Raw genomic sequence first — 24,955 nt, 5'->3', positions numbered from 1 at the left:
TTTAGAGACTGCTTCTTGTGAGTAAATCAGGGGAATGTAAGCAGATTCTGATTTATTTATTTCAATCTTTCACAAACATAAACTAGATCAGGACAAACACCATTTCAGTTTGTGTATAACATAAAAAATAAGAAAAGTGTCAAAGCTGTTAGGCTTATTTTCAGGAGTTCATGAATTTCTTCTCAGAAATTTTATTAAATGTAAAATAATGCACAGATACATTAATCCCCCTTTTAACAACGGACACCACCCCAAAAATACGATTGTATGTATACAGTACTTTACTGTATTAACATTTTACTTTCGGCTTCTCCCATTAGGGGTCTCCACTACTTTCTATTATAATTAAGAATTTTATTTTTATTAATACATTTCATGATTTTAACATAAAACTTCCTTTAATTTTCTTTTCCTTAAAGTTTTTTTGCTTTTTGCAAGAGACCGGGAGAATCAGCCAAGTTGTAAATACTAAATAAAAAAATACTGAATAATATAAAATAAATAACGTCCCTCTTGCGTAACAAAAATGTGCATGGTTTAACAGGAATACACTTTAACGCTTTGGATGTTGATAAAGTCCACTTCAAAATGCTTGACACACCTGAAAATAAATATTACATCTAGTTAGACATTTAAAAAGTTGCATTATTATTAAAAAGTGGAAACATTTGAGGATAGCAGCACCTCAGCGTGGTGACTGGAACACTTTACAGTGACTGGAAAATTTGCACGACTAAAATTTGGGACTCTCGAATGCATAAAGACAGACCAAAAGTTTGGACACATTCAAGAGTTTTCTTTATTTTCATGACTATGAAAATTGTAGATTCACACTGAAGGCAAACAATGAATTAACACGTGGAATTATATGTGGAATTATATGCATAACAAAAAAGTGTGAAACAACTGAAAAATGTCATATTCTAGGTTCTTCAAAGTAGCCACCTTTTGCTTTGATTACTGCTTTGCACACTCTTGGCATTCTCTTGATGAGCTTTAAGAGGTAGTCACCTGAAATGGTCTTCCAACAGTCTTGAAGGAGTTCCCAGAGAGATGCTTGGCACTTGTTGGCCCTTTTGCCTTCCATCTCGATGGGGTTCAGGTCCGGTGACTGTGGAGGCCAGGTCATCTGGCGCAGCACCCCATCACTCTCCTTCTTGGTCAAATAGCCCTTGATGCCTTCAGTGTGACTCTACAATTTTCATAGTCATGAAAATAAAGAAAACTCTTTAAATGAGAAGGTGTGTCCTAACTTTTGGTCTGTACTATATATACTATTTAAAATAAATAAAATTGGATTTGATTTGATTTGATTTGATTATATATATATATATATATATATATATATATATATATATATATATATATATATATATATATATATATAAAGTGCTGAATAATTAACCAGAATACATTTTTGACATACAGAATACTAATGCTATAAAGAGTGCAAAATTTTAGATAATAGTGACAACAAAAAAAAGATGACGAAATGCTTATGTAAAAACATCCTGCTAAATCAATGGTATAGCAAATAGATGACCAAACTCCAACCCTTGGGCCAAACTTAACTTATGGTAACCTTTAAATAATAAAGACCAGCTTCATGTCTCTCATTAGAGGTCATTGATATCTTTATTAGACATTGAGCTCTATTGTACAATAAATTAGATAACTTCTCATGACACTGTAAATTCAACATAATACAACTTTGAGAAAGAAATCAGTGAATTAACATTTAATATAAAACATTGAATTGTTTAACAACTGTCAGTTTATTGAAGCAATTATTAACAACTCACAGCTGAGTTTCTAAGCACACAAACAAACATTAATCAGACATTTCAAAATGCAAATTATATACTAATCAAACGAGAAACTTATATCTATTCTTCACCAGTGAAATCAGGGGAGAGCGCGAACGCAGTCCCCCACTATCATAAATTATGCAGTCGAGATTTCCACGTTTGGGGAATTCGCAGGGGTCAGCACAACCAGAGTGCAATGGTTGAGCCTTGCTCTGGGTGAACCACCTTCTTGATCATGGTATCTCCCCTGCCAGGTAAGTATGAGTTGAAACGGACTGTGGAGCGCCGTCACCATCACACACACACTTTACCATCATGGTGAATGACAGAGCATTCAGAGCACTGCATCATGGGAAATTTCATTCTGCAAAAACACATTTAAAAACACGACGTCATTTATTTTCTATAAGTGTATTTTACATAGTGTGTATAAGTGTGTAAGTGTGTATTTTCTATTTTTTCTTAATTTAAAAAATTAAAATTAAAATAAGAGCGTCATTCACTTCAGTCATGATGGAGTGTATATGTGTCAAACTCAAGGCCCGCGAGAGCTGAAAAGGTGATCATCTTATAATAAATTAATCAAAAGCGTGCATTGACCATAAACTACATTTCCCATAATGCATGTCGATCATGTTACCAGTGAAGTGACGGCATCCCACCACTAGATTGCAGTGTTTCCACATCAGTGCCTTTTTCCGAATTAAGAAATACAAACAATGTTACCAAAATGTCCAGGAAGAGAAAAATGTATGCAGATAGAAGGCTGTTTCAAGAAAGATGGGAAGGTGAATATATGTTTGTGCTTCAAGGAGGAAAATCCGGTATGTCTTTTGTGTTATGAGGCAGTGGAGGTTGTGAAAGTGTACAATCTACTTCAGTATTTTGACACCAAACATGGAGCTAAAAGTATGTCAAAGTGAGCCTTCATTATTTGGAAGTTTCCCCTTACAAGGCTGTGTGTTTATGTAAAATGCTCCTTTAAGGGGGAACCATTATGGCATTATTGTAATAATTATCCTGATGTGATCTTCTGTGAAAATTAGTTTTGACACCCATAATCACTTCATACACGATCACAGAATAAAGAATGAAGACGGATCTGATCACAGATCATTAACACTCACACTGTTTAATTACACAAACACTCAGTTTCTGCTAAAATCCCATCAGAAATCTTTCTTTCACTTTATTATGGGGTGCACCGTTCCCGGATGTACTGCAATACCGGGTCGATGCGTGGAGTGGACGGAGCAAGCCCCTATTCCATCTCCCTGTTCCAAAAATCAATTTAATATATGGTCCCCGGGTAGGGGACGTATCAGATATTAAACTGATAAGAACAGATACTACACTTGATCTTAGCCAAAAGGCCGAGAAGCGATACCTTTAGAGAAAAAACACGAAGAGAGACTTCCTTCACTACACAACTCAGGAGGACTGCAGACACTGACTTATTTACAGGAGATTTAATAAACTACATAAACTACACCGTTACCTTCCATGTACAATAACCATGTACCATCAACTACCATGTGATAAACTACACAACATTTTACATTGAAGCAAATACAAAAACATTAAGAAGAAAAAACTCTTTAAAAGTCTGGACTGAAAGAGGAGGAATAGGAAATGCAAATGAGCTCAGAAACTGACCAATCAGAGAGACACAATCTTAACTACAACAGATATTAAACTATTTTTCAAATAAACATATAAACTAAATTAAACAGGTTTTAAATTAAACAGGAGTGTAAAACATATATTAGACTTATTAACGTCAGCAATTTAAACGCATATTAAAATATGTTTTCGGGTTTAAGAGATTATAATGAGTCGCCCCTCTGTGGCCAAATGTGGCACTGCATTAAAACAAATGTGCCCGTGCTAACAATAATATAAACAAGTGGTCCCCCAACCTGTTTTGCATCACGTCCAAGTTTCACACAAGACAATTTTAATATTATATTACTATTATATATGTTATATAATTTAACTATTATTTTCAATTACATATATAATGAAATGTAGCTCACCAATAGTTTTTATAATATGGAAATTGGTCATCTTGAAAATGTAATCAATAAAATAGAAATAAACTAAAAATGTAAAAGTTTTCTTTCATTCTTTTGTATGGCCCAGTACCAAATGATCCATGATCTGGTACCAGTTTAGTGGTTGAGGACCCCTGATCTACAAGATTCAAATATCTTACTTTAATCGTTTTCGTTAAATGTTCAATATTAAGACACAGAGACCATCTAGACATGTATCAAAACTAATAAAACTTGTATTCAGCCGTACACAGTCTTGCATCACGTATCTTTAAGTTTGAGGTTTTAACGTGACCAAAGAAAATGAATAGAAAAAAAGGACAATGTAGACAAGAGAGCACCTGTGCAATGTCTTAACAACACATACAAAATTGAACAAACTGGGTTATATAGATCGGATTTTGCTCCAGGTCTTCTTTATTTTTACAGGGTGTCATGTCTTTATTATCTTGAAATAATTAAACAGACTTGGTGAGGTTTGGCGTAGAGCAGCTTTGTGGTTTATCTACTTAAACAGGCCCAATAGCATTATGTAGGTCTTAAATCCTTCCTGCTAGGATGAACTGCTATAGTTTCATTATGTTTATGACAGCACAAGTTGATAATGTGCATGTGATCAGATGTTCTGGAGCACAAGGTTATGATGTGATGTGTGTTATGTGTAGGCTTTGCTAAAAGATACGTTTTAATCTACACTTAAATTGGGTGAGTGTGTCTGAGCCCGAACACCGTCAGGAAGACTATTCCAGAGTTTAGGAGCTAAATGTGAAAATGCTCTACCACCTTTAGTGGACTTTGCTATTCTAGGAACTACTAGAAGCCCAGAGTTTTGAGATCTCAGGGAGCGTGGCGGATTGTAGCGTGTTAAAAGACTGGATAGATACACGGGAGCCAAACCATTTAGTGCTTTATAAGTGAGAAGTAATAGTTTGTAGTCTATTCGAAACTTAACAGGAAGCCAATGTAGGGACGATAAGATCGGGGTTATGTGATCATATTTTTTTGACCTTGTAAGAACTCTGGCTGCTGCATTCTGGACTAACTGAAGCTTGTTTATTAATGAAGCAGGACATCCACCTAGTAACGCATTACAGTAGTCTATTCTGGAGGTCATAAACGCATGGACGAGCTTCTCTGCATCGGATATAGACAACATATTTCTTAGCTTAGAAATATTTCTAAGGTGAAAGAAGGCTGTTTTTGTAACCTGATTGATGTGATTTTTGAAAGACAAGTCGCTGTCTAAAATAACACCCAGGTCTTTTACCGTTGAACTAGTGGTTACAGAACATCCGTCTAAATGCAGGTTGAGATGCTGGAGCGTCTGTATACCAGTTTTGGGCCGATGAGCAAAATCTCAGTCTTATCAGAATTTAAAAGTAGAAAGTTATGGGTCATCCAATCTCTTAGTTCCTTAACACACTCAGTCATCCGGGTTAATTGAGCTGTATCGCCTGGTTTAGATGAAATATATAGCTGAGTATCATCAGCATAACAATGGAAGCTAATTCCATGCCTTCTAATAATATTTCCTAACGGAAGCATGTATATTGTGAAGAGCAGGGTCCTAGAACTGAACCTTGCGGCACGCCATAATTTACTTGCATTAGCCTGGATAGCTCTCCATTCAAATCTACGAAATGGTAACGATCGGACAGGTAGGATTTAAACCAGCTTAATGCCTGTCCCTGAATGCCGATGTAATTTTGTAAGCGATCTAGGAGGAGATCATGGTCTATAGTGTCGAATGCAGCACTAAGATCTAGTAAAACCAACAGCGAGATGAAGCCTTGGTCTGAAGCTAAAAACAGGTCATTAGTTATTTTAACTAGAGCAGTTTCTGTGCTATGATGGGGCCTAAAACCTGACTGAAATTCTTCAAAGATATTGTTCTCTTGCAGGTAGGAACATAACTGTGCAGCGACAATCTTTTCTAAAATCTTAGACATAAATGGGAGATTTGAAATTGGTCTGTAATTTGATAACGTGTTTGGATCCAGATTAGGTTTTTAATGAGGGGCTTAATAACTGCTAACTTGAGGGATTTAGGACGTGACCTAAAGATAGTGAGGAGTTAATAATATTTAGAAGAGGCTCACCAGTTGTATATAACACTTCCTTCAGTAATTTAGTAGGAATTGGATCTAACTGACATGTTGTCGATTTAGCTTTGGCAATAACATTATACAGCTCTTCCTGTCCTATACATGTAAAACAGTGGAGTTGTGGAGTTGAAGGTAACACTGTCTCAGGAGATGCTGTAAGAGGTTGAACTGCCACAATTGTTTTTCTAATGTTATCTATTTTTCAGTGAAGAAAATCATAAAGTCCTCACTACTAAACTGTGATGGAACACAATTTTCAGAGCCCTGATTTGTAGTTAGTTTAGCTACTGTACTGAAAAGGAACCTGGGATTGTTTTTGTTGTTTTCTATAAGTTTGCTCAGGTGTTCAGCTCTAGCAGCTTTTAGCGCCTGCCTGTAGCTGAGCATACTGTCTTTATACGCGATTCTAAATACCTCCAATTTAGTTTTCCTCCATTTTCTCCAGATTACGTGCTGTTCTCTTGAGGGCATGTGTATGACTATTATACCAAGATGCAGGTGCTTGGTCTCTAACCTTTTTAACCGGATAGGGCAACGGTGTCTAATGTGCTAGTGAGGATAAGGTCTATGTTCTTAGTTATCTCATCAAGATTAATAGTAGTTATGGGTTTAGTGAGAAATTGAGATAAATCAGGCAGGTTATTTACGAATCTGTCCTTAGTGGTTGGAACAATAGTCCTACCAGGTCGATAACGTGGTGCAACACGGCTAATCTGCTCTACCGGTAGTGTGTACAGTATGAGGTAATGGTCTGTGATGTCATCACCTGAGGTAAAATATCTATATCAGTGACGTCTGCTCCGTGGATATTATTAAGTCTAGTGTGTGGTTAAAGCGATGAGTTGGTCTGGTGACGTTTTGTTTAACCCCAAAAGAGTTTAATAAGTCAACAAATGATAATCCTAGAGCATCGTTTACATCATCTACATGAATATTAAAATCTCCTACAAGCAGCACTTTATCAAAATTGATCAAGAGATCTGATAGAAAACAAGCAAACTCTTGAAGAAAATCAGCGTAGGGCCCTGGGGGTCTGTACACGGTGACCAGAGCGAGTTTACTATGTATGTCCGAAAGTACAACTCTAAGAACGAGCACTTCAAATGATTTAAAGCTGAATCCTAACATCTGACTAACATTAAGAGAAGCAGTATAAATGGTTCCTACACCCCCACGACCAGTCTGACGGGCTCATGCTTATAAACATATCCTGACGGTGTCGACTCGTTTAGACCCATATAATCACCTGGTTTAATCCAGGTCTCAGTGAGACAGAGTGCATCGAGAGGGTGACTGTATTATGTAAGATAAGTATAACAGTTAATTAATAATGACATAAGCTTTATCAGAGAGCTCCCCTGCTGACTACCAATACATCTCACCTTAACATGCCCACTCCTCAGCAATACTAAGTGAACTCTCCTATTTGCTAACTACACTTACTGATATCCATGCGACCCTGCAACACGTCTCCAATCATCGCTTGCTACTATTATACTACTTGCTCTGCTTACATCTGACTATCATTATTGATCTCCTACTCAATAAAACCATCTCACTGTGTCTTCTTCCTCTGGAGCTGACAAAGGCATTTTAGCCCTCTCTGACCCTGACACTTTTTTAGTCACAGATACCTTCCTCTCCTCATTTTCCTCATCACTTACTCTCTCTTTGCCTGCTATGCTCTTAATCCAGGAAGACATCATGTCATGCTACTTGGCTATTGGAATTGTTACACTGCAGTCTAGTAGAATTATGTGCATCAGAGAGAAAGTGGAAGAGATCACATCTTGACAATGATCTGATTTTGTACAGTAACTTTTCCTGAAACCGCCTTTTACGACCAAAAGCTGGAAAAGGTTGGAAGTTCAAACTACACAAACTTCATATCTTTTCTTCACTACTCAAAACACTGGCTCTTCTGGCGTCTAGGTGGTAGAACAAACTTCCACTTGATATCCAGCTGAGTCTCTAGCAGTCTTCATACAATGTCTAAATGCAAATGCAAGTCCTCCAATGGGTATTAATTTAGCACTTCTAAAAAAAAAAATAATAATAATAATAATTATCTAACAGTTTTCTCTCCCAACAGTTTTACACTGATGTATTTTTAGTTTTGTGTCCAAATGAACCATCATTAAAATAGATTTCCTGATGAAGACTTTAAGCATTTTTAAGACACTTTGGATAAGGGTGTCTGTCATATACCATAAATGTAAATGTAGGAAAAAGAAAAGCCAGGTCTACCTACTTTATACTACCAAAATAAACATTAATCAGGGCATGACTACGTAACTTTAAAAAAAAATTAATTAACTTAGTTTGGTCCCACTATTGATTTTTTTTCTCTTGGTTCTAGAAGTCAATAAAATGTCTAAATTAGAGCACATAATTAAACTACTATTTGTTAATTATTCTACATTCAGTCTACAATGTGACTGCTACAGTGAGTGTTGAATCTCAGCCAATCAGAAGGCGGAATGGTCTACAGTGAGTTGTTATATTTGGGTATCTCAAGTCCATAACACCAGCTTTGGTGAAGAGAAAATAAATTTGAACGAAAGAAACGCTGTGTAACAAAAAAGAAAAAAGTCACTGTTTTAAAGTGAGTTTATAATGAATTATTTTAACAGAAACAAAAACGTCGACAGTTTCACATAGTAATAAAATCATTTGCATCTATTTTTCACCAGTGAAATCAGGGGAGAGCGCGAACGCAGTCCCCCACTACCATAAATTATGCAGTCGAGATTCCCACATTTGGGGAATTCGCAGGGGTCAGCACAACCGGAGTGCAATGGTTGAGCCTCGCCCTGGGTGAACCACCTTCTTGATCATGGTATCTCCCCTGCCAGGTAAGTATGAGTTGGAAACGGACTGTGGAGCGCCGTCACCATCACACACACACTTTACCATCATGGTGAGTGACATTTCTCATTTATTACACACACATGCACATGGAAAACCGTACAATCTAAACACTCATAACGAATACCGTGTTTCTGAACGACGTCAATTATTTAGCATTTTTTTTAAATATGTTGTGAGCAGAATGAAATTTCCCATGATGCAATGCTCTGAATACGTAATAAGAGCTAAGAGCGATCCCGGAAGTAAATTAGTTCCTTTTTTAGTCTGACTCCAGACCACAAATCACCACAAATAAATCAGACAAATACTTTAAAATTTCTCACTATATATCAACTGCTCGGCCGGTAATGAGTCTGACTGATATTCATTTATTAGTTATGATTTATTAATTGTATGTTTCAGAGACGTCGTTTTTTAAGTATTTAGTGCCACATTAAGTTTAACTGTACACAATATTGTTGTGGTTGTTATAATCGCTGAAAGTTGAGATTTAAATCGTGTTAAAATAATAATTTAAAGAAATAAAGCCGGTAGTAAATGAGCACACACTGATCCTACATCCTTAACTATAACTTCTACTAGAATTATTCACTGTACACTGAACACATTTAACTACAATCATCTCGTATGCACAACTTCGCTTATATAAAATTATAAAAAGTAGAGGTGATAAAGAATGTTATAATCTTTCTTTCACTTTATTATGGGGTGCACCGTTCCCGGATGTACTGCAATACCGGGTCGATGCGTGGAGTGGACGGAGCAAGCCCCTATTCCATCTCCCTGTTCCAAAAATCAATTTAATATATGGTCCCCGGGTAGGGGACGTATCAGATATTAAACTGATAAGAACAGATACTACACTTGATCTTAGCCAAAAGGCCGAGAAGCGATACCTTTAGAGAAAAAACACGAAGAGAGACTTACTTCACTACACAACTCAGGAGGACTGCAGACACTGACTTATTTACAGGAGATTTAATAAACTACATAAACTACACCGTTACCTTCCATGTACAATAACCATGAACCATCAACTACCATGTCATAAACTACACAACATTTTACATTGAAGCAAATACAAAAACATTAAGAAGAAAAAACTCTTTAAAAGTCTGGACTGAAAGAGGAGGAATAGGAAATGCAAATGAGCTCAGAAACTGACCAATCAGAGAGACACAATCTTAACTACAACAGATATTAAACTATTTTCTAAACAGATAAATAAACTAAATGTAAATTTATGTAAAACGAATATTAGACGTATTAAAGTCAGCATTTTAAACTGAGAAAAAGAAAATATGGTTTCTGGTTAAATAGATCATTATAAATCGCTCCTTTGTGGCCAAATGTGGTACTGCAGAGGAAAAATACAAAATGGCCAACAATAATCTACACTATTCACATTTCTTAAATGTTTTAGATACATTTTTTTATGTTAAACCACAGAGAGAATGTAAACATGCATCATCGTTAATAAAACTTGTATTCAGTGGCACAGAGGTTCACATCATGTTCGAGTTTGCAGTTTTAACATGAATCGAAATAAAAATTAAAAGAGAAAGTGCAGTGTCTAAACCTGTAGACAAGAGAGAACCTGTGCAATGTCTCAACAACACATACACCATTTAACCCAGTGTGTTATATACATCAGATTTTGCTCCAAGTCCTCTTTATTTTTACAGGGTGACGTCTTTACCATCTTGCAATAAATAAACAGACTTTGTGTGTTTCAGTGAAGAGCAGCTTTGTAATTAGAGCAAAAATCAGTTAATAATTAATAAATAAAAATAAATAAAATAAAATAAAATATTAAAAACTTTTTTTCACAAAGTTCATCTACTTAAACAGTCTCAATAGCAGACTTTATGTAGGTCTAACTTCTTCCCTGCTTTGCTAAATTACTCTAGTTTCATTATGTTTATTTCAGCATTGTTCACTCTAAGGATGTTAAACATTTAGGACAATGTTGAATTACAGACATAAATAGCAATGAATAGAACAAACAGAATTAAAACCACTAATGAGGAATTAGTTATTATTATAATATTAAAAGGATAATATTTAAAACAGTATATATTTACCAGAATGTTTTGTATAAAGTCTTAATAAAGTTATATAAACACCTTTAAAACTAAATCATTCTACCCGTTTCTTTAAAAGAAAACTTCATAGATGGCGACTTCACAGCCAAACAACACAGCAGAGTCCTAAAAATGCTGTGCATCAAATATAACTGAAAAAAAATAGTTAGTAGCCAGAAACTGAATATGTAATTGGTGTTCTTGTACCAGACAGACAGTAAATAAAAGTGCATTAATTTTCTTCCACTGAAATATATAAATATTAATATCTTTAGGCATCTTCTGAATTTCGACATGATATCTGTAAAAGTCGAGCATTTCTAATCACCTAGATTACTAAACACCAATTGCCTACCAGTTTAAGAATTCTTCAGCTTTGACATATATTATATAATTAGGCTGATTGTATTGTGTAAGATAAGTATGATAGAATTGTTCAATAGAAGCATAGAAGTCAGTGTGTATGATAAGTTATTAAGTGTTACACCGATTTCACACCAGGCACATCACATCAAAACCTCAGATAAACAACATGGACAGCTCTTGCTTGTATTTATTTTTTTACTACTAGAAGCAACAGTTCAAATAAAATCTGTATTTACAAATAATGCACTTAATGCACTTAGTTGTTTATAACTAGATACATTCTCAAAATACATACAGCTCGAAAGCAGGTGAAAACCTGGCCTGCAGGATCCATGTCTGCTCTTCAGGACTGCTTTACATGCCCTGACTGGGACATGATCAGGGAGGCTGCAACCAACAGTGGAGGAGTACAGGTCAGCAGTGACCAGCTACATCGGCAAGTGCATTAATGACGTGAGCAGGGGACAAGACGGCCTTAAAGACAGCGAGGGTCAAACTGTCCCGTGCCATCAGCGAGGCAAAGCGCACGCACGGCAAGATAATCCAAAGCCACTTCCAGGTCAGCGGAGACACCCGGCGCATGTGGCAGGGCACCCAGTTGATCACAAACTACAAGACAACTTCAACTGCCTGTGACCATGATGCCTCCCTCCTAGATGCACTAAATGTAGAGGAAGACCACCCCTCCTTCCAGTTACCAGGTGCTCTGTCTAACCACAACTGAAGTGAGGAAAACTTTATGCAGAGTTAAGCCACGAAGTCTGCTGGACCAGACAACATTCTAGGCAGAGTGCTCAGGGAATGTGCAGAATAGCTAGCAGATGTCTTTACCGACATTTTTAACATCTCCATGAGCAGCGCCGTTGTTCCTACATGCCTCAAGACAACGGCCATCGTTCCAGTGCCGAAGAAGTGTACAGTCTCCTGCCTCAGTGACTATCGTCCAGTCGCTCTCACACCCATCGTGATGAAGTACTTCGAGAGGCTCGTCATGAGGAACATCAAGACCCAGCTTCCACCCTCACTGGACCCCATGCAGTTTGCGTATCGTCCAAACCGATCCACGGTCGATGCCATCTCCACGACCCTTTATCTGGCCCTCACCCACCTGGACAACAAGGACTCATATGAACGAATGCTGTTCATAGATTTCACTTCAGCATTCAACACAATTATCCCTCTGAGCCTAATGGGCCTGAACACCTCTGTAACTGGATCATAGACTTCCTAACTGGGAGCACTCAGTCAGTCCGGATCGAAAACAGCACCACCACACTGAACACTGGGGCACTTCAGGGCTGTGTGCTCAGTCCACTGCTGTTCACTCTGCTGACCTACAAATGTGTAGCAATGCACAGCTCGAATCACATCATCAAGTTCGCCGATGACACGACCGCAGTGGGTCTCATCAGGAAGAATGATGAGTCAGCATACAGAGAGGAGGTGCAACAGTTAACAGCCTGGTGTGGAGCGAACAAACTGTCTCTGAACATTGACAAAAAAAAAGAGATGGTTGTTGACTTCAGGAGAACACAGAGCGACCATTCTCCACTGATCATTGAAGGATCCTCCATGGAGATCGTCAAGAGCACCAAATTCCTTGGTGTTCATCTGGCAGAGAACTTTACTTGGTCACTTAACACCAGCTTTATCACCAAGAAACCCCAGCAGCTTCTCTAATTCCTGAGAAGGCTGAGGAAAGCCCATCGTCCTTCCCCCATCCTGACCATGTTCTACAGAGCATTCTGAGAGCATTCTGAGCAGCTGCATCACTGCCTGGTTTGGGAACTTCACCGTCTCGGATGGCAAAGACCCTACAGAGGATAGTGAGGACAGCTGAGAAGATCATCGGGCCACCACATTTAGACTGTGCAACAGTTTCTTAAATTTACATTTGCGGCATTTAGCAGACGCCCTAATCCAGAGCGACGTACAAAAGTGCTTTGAGTCTCTAGCAATGAATAAATCTACACTGGTACACAAGATTACAAACTTAATATAAATATCAATTCTTCCCTCACACCATCAGGTTTCTCAACACAGAAATGAACTAAAACTCATGAACACATACACCCAAACTGTGTGACAGACCTGTACAACCCGGATTCAACACACATTTGTACTCACTTCACACATCCATGTCTTCAGCACCACCGCTATTATATCACTTCATTATTACAAACTGTTTACATTCTGTTTTTGTACATCTTTTTGACTGCTGCTATTGCTGTTTTGCACAAACCCTTTTTTGACATTTTGCTCAATTACAAGGTACACTCCTGTACTCAGTACTCTTTTACACACTGCACTGTTTAATATACAGTAGGTTTACTAGCGGCGCTATTTTGTTTTTCTTGTGTATTTGTCCTACACTGTCTTGTGTTGTCTTTGCACTGTCTGTCTTGCACTGTTTGCACCAGGTTGCACACGATGCACTTTATGTGGCGAGGCCACTTACTAGTCCATAGCTCTTTTCTGTTATGTAGCTTTATGTTGTTTAATGTAGCACCAGGGTTCTGTTTATGTTGTCCATTTCACTGTGTACTGCGTCAGCTATATATGCTTGAAATGACAATAAAAACTTCTTGACTTGACATTTACATTTCTGATGATTTTTTTTTAGAGACAAGGGGTTAATTAATGAATTAAGCAAACTTCATCAGAGAGCTCCCCTGCTGACTACTAATACATCTTACCTTGCCATGCCGCCTTCTCAGCAATGCTAAGCGAACTCTCAGATTTGCTAACTACACTCGAATGTTGTTTATTATCTATTAGTTTCCTGTATAAATGTAGCTTTTACCGGTATACCCTAACCCTATACTGTACCACATTAAAGGCTTTTAACTAAGACGTCCTGAAGGGGGCGCTACTACACTATATTGGTTTAAAACTCAAAGCCTGTTTAATCTGCAGCAAAACGTTACATAAGACAGTGAAGAAAAAAAAACAGTATATATTCATGTTTATATTCTTTTCACATGCTGAAGCAAAAGCAGTTTGACTGCCCATTAATTAAAAGCTACACAATCATGACATGTTTTATGATGTTAAAATAGATACAGAGATCGAAAAGTGTCTTTTTGTGACACTTCAGTGGATTCTTTTCGAGTTTCTGCTTCACTAAAGTGAAACAGTAGACACAAATAGTAAAACAACAGTGGCATTGTGTTACACTCCGAGTGTCTTCGTGTGTCTTCATGTTGTTTTTTTAAATGGGAAAAGTTAAAAACAAAAATGCGTTGAATCAATTGTCCTTCACTGGGACATGCTCCTAAACTGAATTACATCATCAAAACTAAAACTGAGCACTACACGATTACTGACATTTTATGAAATGCCAGATAAATACATTTCCAGTACAATAAACACATGTAAAGTTAAAATGTTTATGCTCAGGCTAGAAATATATGAAGTGATTTGAACAGTTGGATTATTATTATCTCCTCCTCCTTTTCTTGCTGATTGAACATATACATTGACCAATTATCCTAATATTAATTAATAATTTATCACTTCAACATGGAAGTTTGATTAAATTTGCTGGCTGCTCTTTCTTCTGCTTATGCTTTTTCCCATGCTTCAAGTAAAAGTAGCAGGTGTAGCAGATCTGTTCTTGTGTAAGAGATGTTGTCTAAACCTCTCACCATGTCTCATCAATTGACTTCTAAGCTTCTACTGTTATCTCTCCAATCAACCTACTTGTTGTCATCTACCACAGTCCTGGACTGCTAGGAAACTATCTATCACGTTTTTCAGGCTTTTCCCTTCTGCATTCTCTTTCACTGACCTTCAACAACTGCCCTTGATGCACAACCACAACAGCCCTGGTGTTTAGCTTTTCCTCTTTATATACCAATCTACTAGTCTGTCTTACATCTAACTATTAGTATTTCTCTCCTACTCACCAAGACTATCAATGTATCTCTTCTTCCTTTGTAGCTTCCTGCATCCTTTTATCCCTTCCTGACCCTGACAATTTTTTCTCCACCACAGCAGCAAGTTACAGACAACTGCCTCTCCCCACTTTCCTCATTGCCCCCCCTCTCTCCCTTTTTTAACCACAGACAATTAAATTAGCACTTAAAATAACTCTATTCTCTCCCCCCAATATTTTGCATTCTTAGTACGTTTTCTGATGAACCATCATTAGAATGTATGTATTGATGAAGACATTAGAAGCACTTTTGTAAGTCATTGTGGATAAGGGTGTCTGCCAAATTCCATAAATGTAGGTAAACAAAGACAGACCTACCTACCAATGTATCTGTCTTTGTAGTGAACCTACAATACCAAAATATACAGTGCATTCATACAGTATTCAGACTCCTTCACTATTTTTACTTTTGTCGTGTTAGCACTTTTAAAATGTACTCTGTTGTTCTAGTGTTGAGCTGTCTAAATTAGATCACATAGTTAAACTACTATGTGAATTTTAGTCTACAGTGTGACTGGTACAGTGACTGTAAAATTTGGGACAGTGAACGCTAGTACAGTGAATAAGATTCTTATTTCATGTGTTGGACTAAACTAAAACTTTGGGGGGAAAAAAAACAATATTACTTTACTGTTCTTTAATACATAACACATATAAATGATACATATCTTAATATTTTGATATAATAAAAAAATAAATCATAAGAAATACAACCTAATATAATAATAAATCTTTTTTTCACCAGTGAAATCAGGGGAGAGCGCGAACGCAGTCCCCCACTACCATAAATTATGCAGTCGAGATTCCCACATTTGGGGAATTCGCAGGGGTCAGCACAACCGGAGTACAATGGTTGAGCCTCGCCCTGGGTGAACCACCTTCTTGATCATGGTATCTCCCCTGCCAGGTAAGTATGAGTTGGAAACGGCCTGTGGAGCGCCGTCACCATCACACACACACTTTACCATCATGGTGAGTGACATTTCCTCATTTATTACACACACATGCACATGGAAAACCGTACAATCTAAACACTCCTAATAAATCACGTGTTTCTGAAAGACTGGTCTTTTATATATATAAAAAAAAAAAAAAAAAGATCTAGTGAACAGAGTGAAATTTCCCACAATGCATTGTTCTGAATATGTAATGAGAACGACGCAATGCCGGAAGTAGAGTCTTTCCTCTTTTACTCGAGACATCAAATCACAATAGTCGGTCCAGGAGCAGGGAAGAATTTATACACAGAACAGATTTCCTGATCCTTCACTGTTTCCTTTCATCAACGCATTATAAAAAAATATATAAAACCCGCATTTCAAGAAAATCATTCATGATGTGGAATGTGTCAATTCATATCGGATCACTGACTTAAAATTCGATACTAACACTGTTTTCCTGCACGAGCACTCAGCATTTACTAAAATGCTTCCAGAAATCTTTCCTTTCACTTTATAATGGGGTGCACCGTTCCCGGATGTACTGCTGAGCGCTAACACACACACACACACACACACACACACACACACACACACACACAAAACTAAACTTTATTATGGGATTAATCAAATTAGGTCCCCAGTAAAGCAAGCAACAGTCGACATGCCACGTGACATAGTAGTTGTAAATGTGGGAAAAAACTAGTATGCAGCCAGCAAACCAAGCTTCCTCCAGGCAAACAGAAGAACTTCTCTTAGGCATAGAAAGCTAGTCTTTGTGGATTTTTGTGTGTGGAAAATTGTCAGACACTACACTACAGTATAACACCAATCTAATCTAATTATTGGTGCTCAAATAAGATATTGCAGAAAGCAGAAATTACAGAGATAACAGTCATAATGCAATCCTTTGTAAATTGCCCCATCCTAAAAAGGGTCATGGACAACATGTTGCTGAAATGCCAAATGGAGAATTATCTTTCCTATGTTTAATTTAGAGCTTCAAGAGAGTGCTCACAAGTGCCATCTATACTGTATTTCTGTATTTTATTCTGAGTTATATTTATATTAAGTTTGTAATCTGGTGTACCAGTGTAGATTTATTCATTGCTAGAGACTCAAAGAACTTTTGTACGTCACTCTGGACAAGGGCGTCTGATAAATGCCGCAAATGTAAATTCTCTTTTATGAACTAAACTAAAGAACTACATTATATAGCCTAAAGTTTGTGGACACATGACCATCACATTCATACATGTTTTTTGTAACATCCCATTTTAAATGTAGTCCATCTGGTGCTGTTTTAATAACCCCAAGGGACTTCTAGGACGGCCTTTCACAGTAGGCTTTCACAGTCAACAGTCCCTGTGGAAAATTGTGTTTATTCAACTAGAAGAGCATTAGAGAGGTCATACACTGACGTGTGAGAGGGGGACTGTGGTTCGGTCAGCAATCATGTATATCCCGGTGATGTTCAATGGTTTTACATTTGGTCTTCCACACCAAAGCATATTTTCTTTGCTCTCACATATTTTCTTTGTGTCCTTTAGGTCCATCCATTTTTTCCAGTTATTAAAATCATACCATGTGTTTTCTTAATTATTTAACAAATAATGTAGTACAGTTGCAAATTGTACATGATAAATTACAAAAAAAAAAAAAAAAGGACAATGCGCCAGCTATGATTAATGATCTAAATTACAATAATGACAATTATTGTGTATTGCATAAACATTTAATAGTTGGCTGATTTAATTTATGCCATGAGGCAGACAGCATTATCCAGAACAACATAATTTATCTAATTTAAAGAGCAGTATGCAACCTCTAAATCAGAAGTGTAGTGTCTCTACCACTGCTACTATTTCTCAAAAGTAGGCCATTTGAATGGCTCTGTGTGAGAATTTCTAATTTAGTGAAGGAATGGATAAAATAATGATGAAATTTATAAATCACTGAATGTAATGGAGTTTTGAGGGGTGTCCAAGACATTCTTTATTACTAACCAAAGTCCTGGAAAACATCAACAATAAAACATCTGTGTGGACTAGGAGAATAACCTCATGGCTTTTACTAGCCATTTGGGACAGTGACTGTTTCGCAAAAACATTTAATATAGACATTATTTCTTAAAACAGAACATATTTATTTCTTCACTAATTTTGGTAAAGGCACTGATCCCAATGTGGGCAACAACTGCACAGGGCCTACTAGGCCTACTCCTTGATTTACCATGCCAAATATGAGAAGAGGGGGAAAGAAAAGAAGAAGGAAAAAAATCACAATCCCCACTTCATGCTTAATGTCTCTCATTAGGGGCCACAAAGCATTACACATTGAACTCTATTGTAAAATAAATTGGATTGTTTCTCATAATACTTTGTTTCCCTTAACTATAAATTAAATAATAAAACATCAACAGTTAAGCAAATTACAGAATAAAGTTTTCTATTTATTTTTTAATATAATAAAATGATACATGAGAAGAACCATGGCAACTATAATTTAGAAATAATGTTATAAAAGTGTACAAAACAAATGCTCTTACCTGCACAAGGTGAATTAAGAGCTACAAACAAATAAATAAACTGAAAAAAAACTTCAGACATAAAGGCGCACGGATGGATCTTTAACCAAAGAGTGGCTAACTATTTAAATAAACATTTATTATTTTAATTCAAACATGGAACAAAACTTTGCCCCACAAATAAAATAGGTAAAAAATTGGGCATTTTTTGGGAAATTATTTGGCTAATGATAACATTAGCATGCTAATATTTAAACCACGCCCATCAACGGAACACTTCCTTCCTGTGAAAACCCACAGAGGTCAAAACTTATTTAACATCGTTACCGCATAGGGGTGAACATACAATGAGCTAAAAATGAATAATGCAATGACAACTAAAAAAAATATTAAATTACATTTTAAATGACGAAAGGCATATTTTATACCTTTAATTATCTCAGAGAATATTATGTTGTGCTCACATTTAAGCCTCCTTTAGTCTGTGCAGCAACAATCTATGTAAAAGCCTATTTGAAAATATAATAGGGAGAAATGTTTACATTATGTATAGTACTTTTTTTGCTTTTACACTATCTATAACTAAAATCAATGTATTAATATATGCAGTATATGAGTAAATTCCAACCCAGCCATTATGGTTGCACAAGCCAGTGCATTCTTAGTGCCAGTCCCAAGCCCGGATAAATGGGGAGGGTTGCGTTATCAAATATGTGGATCACGAATCAGAATTGCATACCGGATTTGCCAGGTTACCAACTACTGCCACAGGTATTGTCAGCCAACAGGGTATTGGTGGAAATTGGGCTATTGTTGGCCAAAGGATGAGAAGGAGGAGAGGAAGACGTCTACAGAGAGAGCATAGCTAGACAGTATCGGATGATGGTTTGTAGGATGGCTTTTGAGGTGAAGAAGAAAAGGAGGAGAGTGAGGACTGAAAAAAAGAACAAGATAGTGTAAACTAAAATAGGAAGACTGTAGTGTGAGGTTTAGGGAAGAGGTCAGACAGGGGCTCCGTGGTGGTGAAGAGGTGCTGGATGAGTGGGCAGAGAGATAAGACAAGTAGTCAGGAGAACAATGAGATGTGGCAGCAGGTAAAAGGGATGTAGCAAAAGCTAAGTTAGAGCAATAAAGGATGGAGATGGAAATGTGTTGACTAGTGAGGAGAGTGTGTTGGCAGGAGTATTTTGAGCAGCTGATGAATGAGGAAAATGAGAGAGAGAGAAGGTTGGATAATGTGGAGATGGTGAAGCAGGAAGTGGATAGGATTAGTAAGTAATAGCAACTAATAAGAGGATAAAGAGTGGAAAGTTGGTTGGACCAGATGACATACCAGTAGAAGCATTGAGATGTTTAGGAGAGATGTTAAGAATTTTAACCAGATTGTCAACAAAATTTTGGAAGGTCAGAGGATGCCTGAGGAATGGAGCAGGAAAAGCACTACAGACACAATATTTGCTTTGAGAATGTTGATGGAGAAGTATATAGAAAGTCAGAAGGAGTTGCATTGTGTGTTTGTGGATTTAGAGAAAGCGTACGAGGAGTTGTGGTATTGTATGAGGAAGTCAGGTGTGGCAGAGAAGTATATGAGGGTGATGCAGGACATGTATGAGGACAGTGTGACAGCAGTGAAGTGTGCAGTAGGAACGACAGACTGGTTCAAGGCGTCGTTGGATCTGCATCAAGGATCGGCTCTAAGCCCTTTCCTGTTTGCAGTGCTGATGAACAGGTTGACAGACGAAGTCAGACAGGAGTCTCCGTGGATTATGATGTTTGCGGATGATATTGTGATTTGTGGTGAGAGTAGGGAGCAGTTGGGAAGAGCCTGGAGAGATGGAGGTATGCACTGGAGAGAAGGGGAATAAAACTCAGTAGGAGTAAGACAGAGTACATGTGTGTGAATAAAAGGGAGGGCAGTGAAGTGGTGCGGTTGCAGGGAGAAGAGGTGGTGAAGGTGGAGTTTAGGTACCTGGGGTCAACAGTGCAAAGTAATGGAGAGTGTGTTAGAGAATGAAAAAAAGAGTGCACACAGGCTGGAGTGGGTGGAGAAAAGTGGTAGGAGTGATTTGTGATAAAAGGGTTTTAAGAGTTTTTAGGACTGTGGTGAGACCTGTGATGTTGTGTCATTTAGAGTCAGTGCCATTGACTTAAAGACAGGAGGTGGAGCTGAAGGTAGCAGAGCTGAAGATTTTCATTGGGAGTGAAAAGAATAGACAAGATTAGAAACAAGTTTATTAGAGGGACAGCGCATGTAGGACATTTTGGGGACAAAGTGAGAGAGGCCTGATTAAGATGGTTTAAACATGTGCAGAAGAGGGACATGAGGTATATCAGTAGAAGGAGGAAAAGTGGAAGGCCAAGGAGGAGGTTTATGGGTGTAGTAAATGAAGATGGTATGCGGGTACATGTAGAGGACAGTGTAGTATGAAGAGGGATAAGCCGCTGTGGTGACCCCTAATGGGAGCAGCCGAAAGAAGAAGAAGAAGATATGAGTATATTCCCATAAATAATTTTTTATTTTAATTGTATTCAAATGATGGAAAGTTGTACTTGGAAAATAAATTTTAATTGCATTTGGTCCAAATCCAGGTTTTATAGCAGAATATCAAAAGTTATAATTCTCAAAACACACACACCTGGAATGATCAATAAATCATTTTATTTTATATCACTAACAATCAACTGCAACTGTATAAATTTTGTAGACAGGTACTCACTTGTGTTCACAAACCATAAACGACACTGATAGTAGATCAGTAAATATGAACACATATCAAAGGTCATGCAGGAGTTTTAGATTAGCACGGTGTGTCCTTCATTAGCTGGGGCACTAATCCTCATTTTGCTCTGTAATGCACACATCTTCTTTTGACTTTTGAGGCACAGAAGCGCTGATGTTATTTTGAGCTTATATGATCTTGGTTCTGTTTTAAGGGTCTTAAATTGGGTCACATTTTTTTAAAGATGTGTTGTACAGGAAAGTGTGCACGGTTAGTGGGTTTAATACTGTTGCCCTCTGCATTTCTGTGTATGATTGCCAACCTGCTTTTGTTCTTCCCCGATGGCAAGGTTTTAGAAAATTATCAGATCTCCCTACAGGTCTGGCTGCTGGGAGGATTCCTTGGAGGGGGCTTATTTGTAAGTAAAATTTTTTGTTTTTGTTTCATGGTTGTACCAGAAATGTAATTTTAAAAAAATGTAGCTATGAAACAAAGATAATTGGCTATATAGACAACTGCTTATTTACTATCCATATATTTAGTGTTATTTATTATCTATTACTCTTAGGTCTCAGTCTCTATGTTTTGGAGAAATAATATTATTTTAAGATTTCTGATTTCTCTTGTAACATTAGATGACTATTAAATAAACTGTATTAAGTGAGTCATAGTGGATTATGTACAATTGTAATTAAAGTTTTTACCCATGTCAACATCATAAAGTCATACGATTAAATGTAAACAGCTGGTATACAATTGATCAGTAATGACCAGTAATAGAAGTTCTTTTAGATTTTTGTTTAATGACATTTCATTTTTCCTTAGATGTTGTGTCCAAGCTGTTCAGCTATCAAAGCTGGTGGAAAGGGTTGCTGTGGGTATGGCTGCTGTGGAAATCGCTGCCGTGTGAGCAAAACTACTCTATTTTCAGGGGAATGTTCAAATCTAATATATATGGAAAAAAGGAACACTTGTAACTGTAAAAGTAGAAACAAGTAAACTGAAATTTAAATAGAAAGTAGTCCACACAATTTCACAAATCAACTTTGTAAATCACTAATCGACTCTGTTTGACCACTTACTTTTCAAACCTGTGCAAGAGGTTTAGATTTAAGCACAACTCTATTTATTTACTCTAATACATAGGCCATGTAAAAACAACCTTAGTTTTAATAAGTCAAATGTGTGTTTGTGTCTGTGTGTCTGTAGATGCTGAACTCTGTGTTTTCCTCTGCATTTGGTTTGATTGGGGCAATATACAGCACCAGCGTGGCATCCTCAGCACTGGCTATTGGACCAAAGTGCCGTGTTGAATCAGGGACCTGGGTATATCCGTTTGACCCGAAAAAACCCGAAAAGTAGCTAATCCCTAGACTCAAGTCAAACTAAATAATTTTAATAATGTCTATTTTGTAATTGAGTACATTAAATGCTTTAGCTCTGAATGAACCTGTTTGAGATTTTAATTAACGAAATGCCTTATATTATTTTACTTATATTATATTACTTATATTATCTTCTCTCTCTCTCTCTCTCTCTCTCTCTCAGTACCACCAGTTACTTGGTGGATAAAACTCAGTGGTCTGTCTGTATTTTCCCGGAAAACGTAGTTCTCTGGCACATCGTTCTCTTCTCCATCATACTAGGCCTGGGTCTCCTGCAGATTGTGCTTCTTGGGATCCAGGTTATTAATGGCTGCATGGGTTGTATATGTGGGGACTGTCGAAAAAGGCCAGAGGTAAATCAAAAGTTTCACAAATGTTCTGTAGTGGTTTGATAGGGAGTTGGAGACAAGTAGATGGCTCAATAAATTGAATAATCAGTGATACATTTATGGCCAATCTGAAATGTGAACCCTAACCTTATTAATGGTTACACGTTTAGTAACGGGGGGGCAAATAAGCATATCGTTTGCACTTTGTGTCAGTGGCTGTAAGATGGTTAAGTGCACTCTCATCATGGAAACACTGAAAGCTGGTATAGTGGGATACATTTCCTACTCTAGATTATATCTTAAAAACCTTGGCTTGTATTTGAAAATTCATTTTAAAAGAAAACAACAAAATCTACGAAAGAATCAGCAACATTTTAAATAGTTTATTTTAATGTTTAAGTGTGTCACAAACGTTTTGTTTGTAATAGTTTTTTTTTTTCCACACAGAAGTAGAAACCCAAATTTTAAGATCCCACAGAGAGAAATCATCTTTTATACATGTATTTTTCTTTTGCAGGATGATGGAGGTTTGTGAGTGGAAGATATTATCAAGACAGAGTCATGGAATTAAATTCTACAATACATATTTTCGTCACTGATAGATAAGTCACATACATATCTATTTATTAAGGTGATCTACATGAACAAATTAAAAATGACTGTGCTTAAACATGCAATTTTAATCATTAATTCAAAATAGATCTATTTTTTTATAGTGTATTCACTGTCAGTCAAGTCAAGTCAAATCAATTTTATTTCTATAGCGCTTTTAACAACGTACATTGTCTCAAAGCAGCAGAATTGAAGAGATTAAATTCAGTCATCTGAAAGCAACACTGCATATGTGAATATAGCTTAGATATCTACTTTTGATGTCACTGTGTTATTTATATTGCTATAACAATCAATTATTAACTTTATATAGCATAAATGTGTTAATGATTCACTAAGATTGTGTAATATCTTTACATAAAGTTTGAAGCTCTAAGGCCAGATAATAAGATTGTGTAATTGTGTAAAATCTTTGCATAAAGCTTGAAGCTCTAATAAAATGTTTACCTTTGACCCTTCAGTATACACATATAGTAATGTAACACACATAACAATATTTATGTGATCTCTGCAGACTGGAACGTTTAATCCTAATATTTTCATAATATATTCAGAATACTAAACTATAAAGCACATTCATTGAGATCTTATGTATTTACTTGGACACTGCATCTGTGTTTTAAATTGCACTGCTCACCAGTTTGAACTAGATCCTGTTCGAATGCAGGATCAGCACCATCCATGTGGCAAAAGAAACATTTAGAGCTGTTCGAACAGCTCAAAAGAAACTTAGAATGGAACGTGTTTGTAGAAATCATCATTGTGTAGTTATCTCAGTGTTATTGATGTTGATTCCATTACAGCTATGGATAAAATTTTTATAAGTAATAATATTTTTAGGTCATCTTAATGTGACTAATAACAAGTACTAAGCCTGTAATCATCAGTAAAGTTTTTCGGCACTCAAAGGCTTTAATGCAGACAGGAAATATACTCAATCTGGATTATGATACACACTTTAAGGAAGCTACAAACCTTAATAGTGACTTATCGGTGGTGACAAACTGTCTAGCTATGCTCCACTTTGGATAAACTCCATTAACTGATAAATATAAACATACCATGGTGTCTTGGCCATATCTGGTGAGGAGATCTCTGAGTGTACTTATTCTCTTTTATGGGTTCAAATCAGTACAAGACTCAAGGGTGCTTATGGAATTATGTCATATAATTGCAAAATTATAACAGTTTGCATTATAAATATATATATATATATATG

General features: G+C 36.8%; 1 protein-coding gene, 1 long non-coding RNA gene and 5 other non-coding genes across 9 annotated transcripts; 1 reads left to right on the top strand and 6 right to left on the bottom strand.

The window, feature by feature from the left end:
* Positions 1–1,853: 1,853 nt before the first annotated feature.
* On the bottom strand, positions 1,854–19,859 carry LOC124387784. The gene is made up of 2 exons (XR_006926227.1): positions 18,712–19,859; positions 1,854–2,172 (listed from the first exon to the last, which is right to left on the bottom strand). It is a non-coding gene; the product is annotated as an uncharacterized LOC124387784 (long non-coding RNA).
* LOC124388188 lies at positions 1,907–2,070 on the bottom strand. Its single transcript, XR_006926370.1, has one exon. It is a non-coding gene; the product is annotated as a U1 spliceosomal RNA (small nuclear RNA).
* LOC124388194 lies at positions 3,003–3,193 on the bottom strand. The gene has a single exon (XR_006926374.1). It is a non-coding gene; the product is annotated as a U2 spliceosomal RNA (small nuclear RNA).
* On the top strand, positions 7,136–24,189 carry tm4sf5 (transmembrane 4 L six family member 5). Of its 3 annotated transcripts, none has more exons than XM_046852346.1 (6): positions 7,136–8,887; positions 21,760–21,828; positions 22,236–22,316; positions 22,620–22,768; positions 22,959–23,148; positions 23,642–24,189. In XM_046852346.1, the coding sequence occupies exons 1-6, from the start codon at positions 8,804–8,806 to the stop codon at positions 23,657–23,659; spliced, it is 591 nt and encodes a 196-aa protein (XP_046708302.1). In that variant the 5' UTR covers positions 7,136–8,803; the 3' UTR covers positions 23,660–24,189. The 3 variants fall into 3 exon arrangements, with proteins under 3 accessions (XP_046708302.1, XP_046708303.1, XP_046708300.1); XM_046852347.1 differs by lacking the exon at positions 7,136–8,887 and adding an exon at positions 15,646–16,197; XM_046852344.1 differs by lacking the exon at positions 7,136–8,887 and having other exon boundaries at positions 21,325–21,828.
* LOC124388186 lies at positions 8,667–8,830 on the bottom strand. The gene has a single exon (XR_006926368.1). It is a non-coding gene; the product is annotated as a U1 spliceosomal RNA (small nuclear RNA).
* Positions 9,542–9,732, bottom strand: LOC124388192. Its single transcript, XR_006926373.1, has one exon. It is a non-coding gene; the product is annotated as a U2 spliceosomal RNA (small nuclear RNA).
* On the bottom strand, positions 15,977–16,140 carry LOC124388187. Its single transcript, XR_006926369.1, has one exon. It is a non-coding gene; the product is annotated as a U1 spliceosomal RNA (small nuclear RNA).
* Positions 24,190–24,955: the final 766 nt, after the last annotated feature.

The sequence above is a fragment of the Silurus meridionalis genome, chromosome 6 (genome assembly GCF_014805685.1).
Source record: "Silurus meridionalis isolate SWU-2019-XX chromosome 6, ASM1480568v1, whole genome shotgun sequence".
NCBI classification, from domain to species: Eukaryota; Metazoa; Chordata; class Actinopteri; order Siluriformes; family Siluridae; genus Silurus; species Silurus meridionalis.
This window is presented reverse-complemented; position numbering and strand designations above follow the sequence as displayed.

Excerpts from the sequence above, each read along its gene's own strand:
- tm4sf5 (XM_046852344.1), top strand. The coding sequence starts at position 21,655 with ATGTGTTGTACAGGAAAGTGTGCACGGTTAGTGGGTTTAATACTGTTG. Across the intron at positions 21,829-22,235 it reads TCCTTGGAGGGGGCTTATTT|ATGTTGTGTCCAAGCTGTTC; the intron begins GTAAGTAAAATT and ends ATTTTTCCTTAG. Across the intron at positions 22,769-22,958 it reads GACCCGAAAAAACCCGAAAA|TACCACCAGTTACTTGGTGG; the intron begins GTAGCTAATCCC and ends TCTCTCTCTCAG.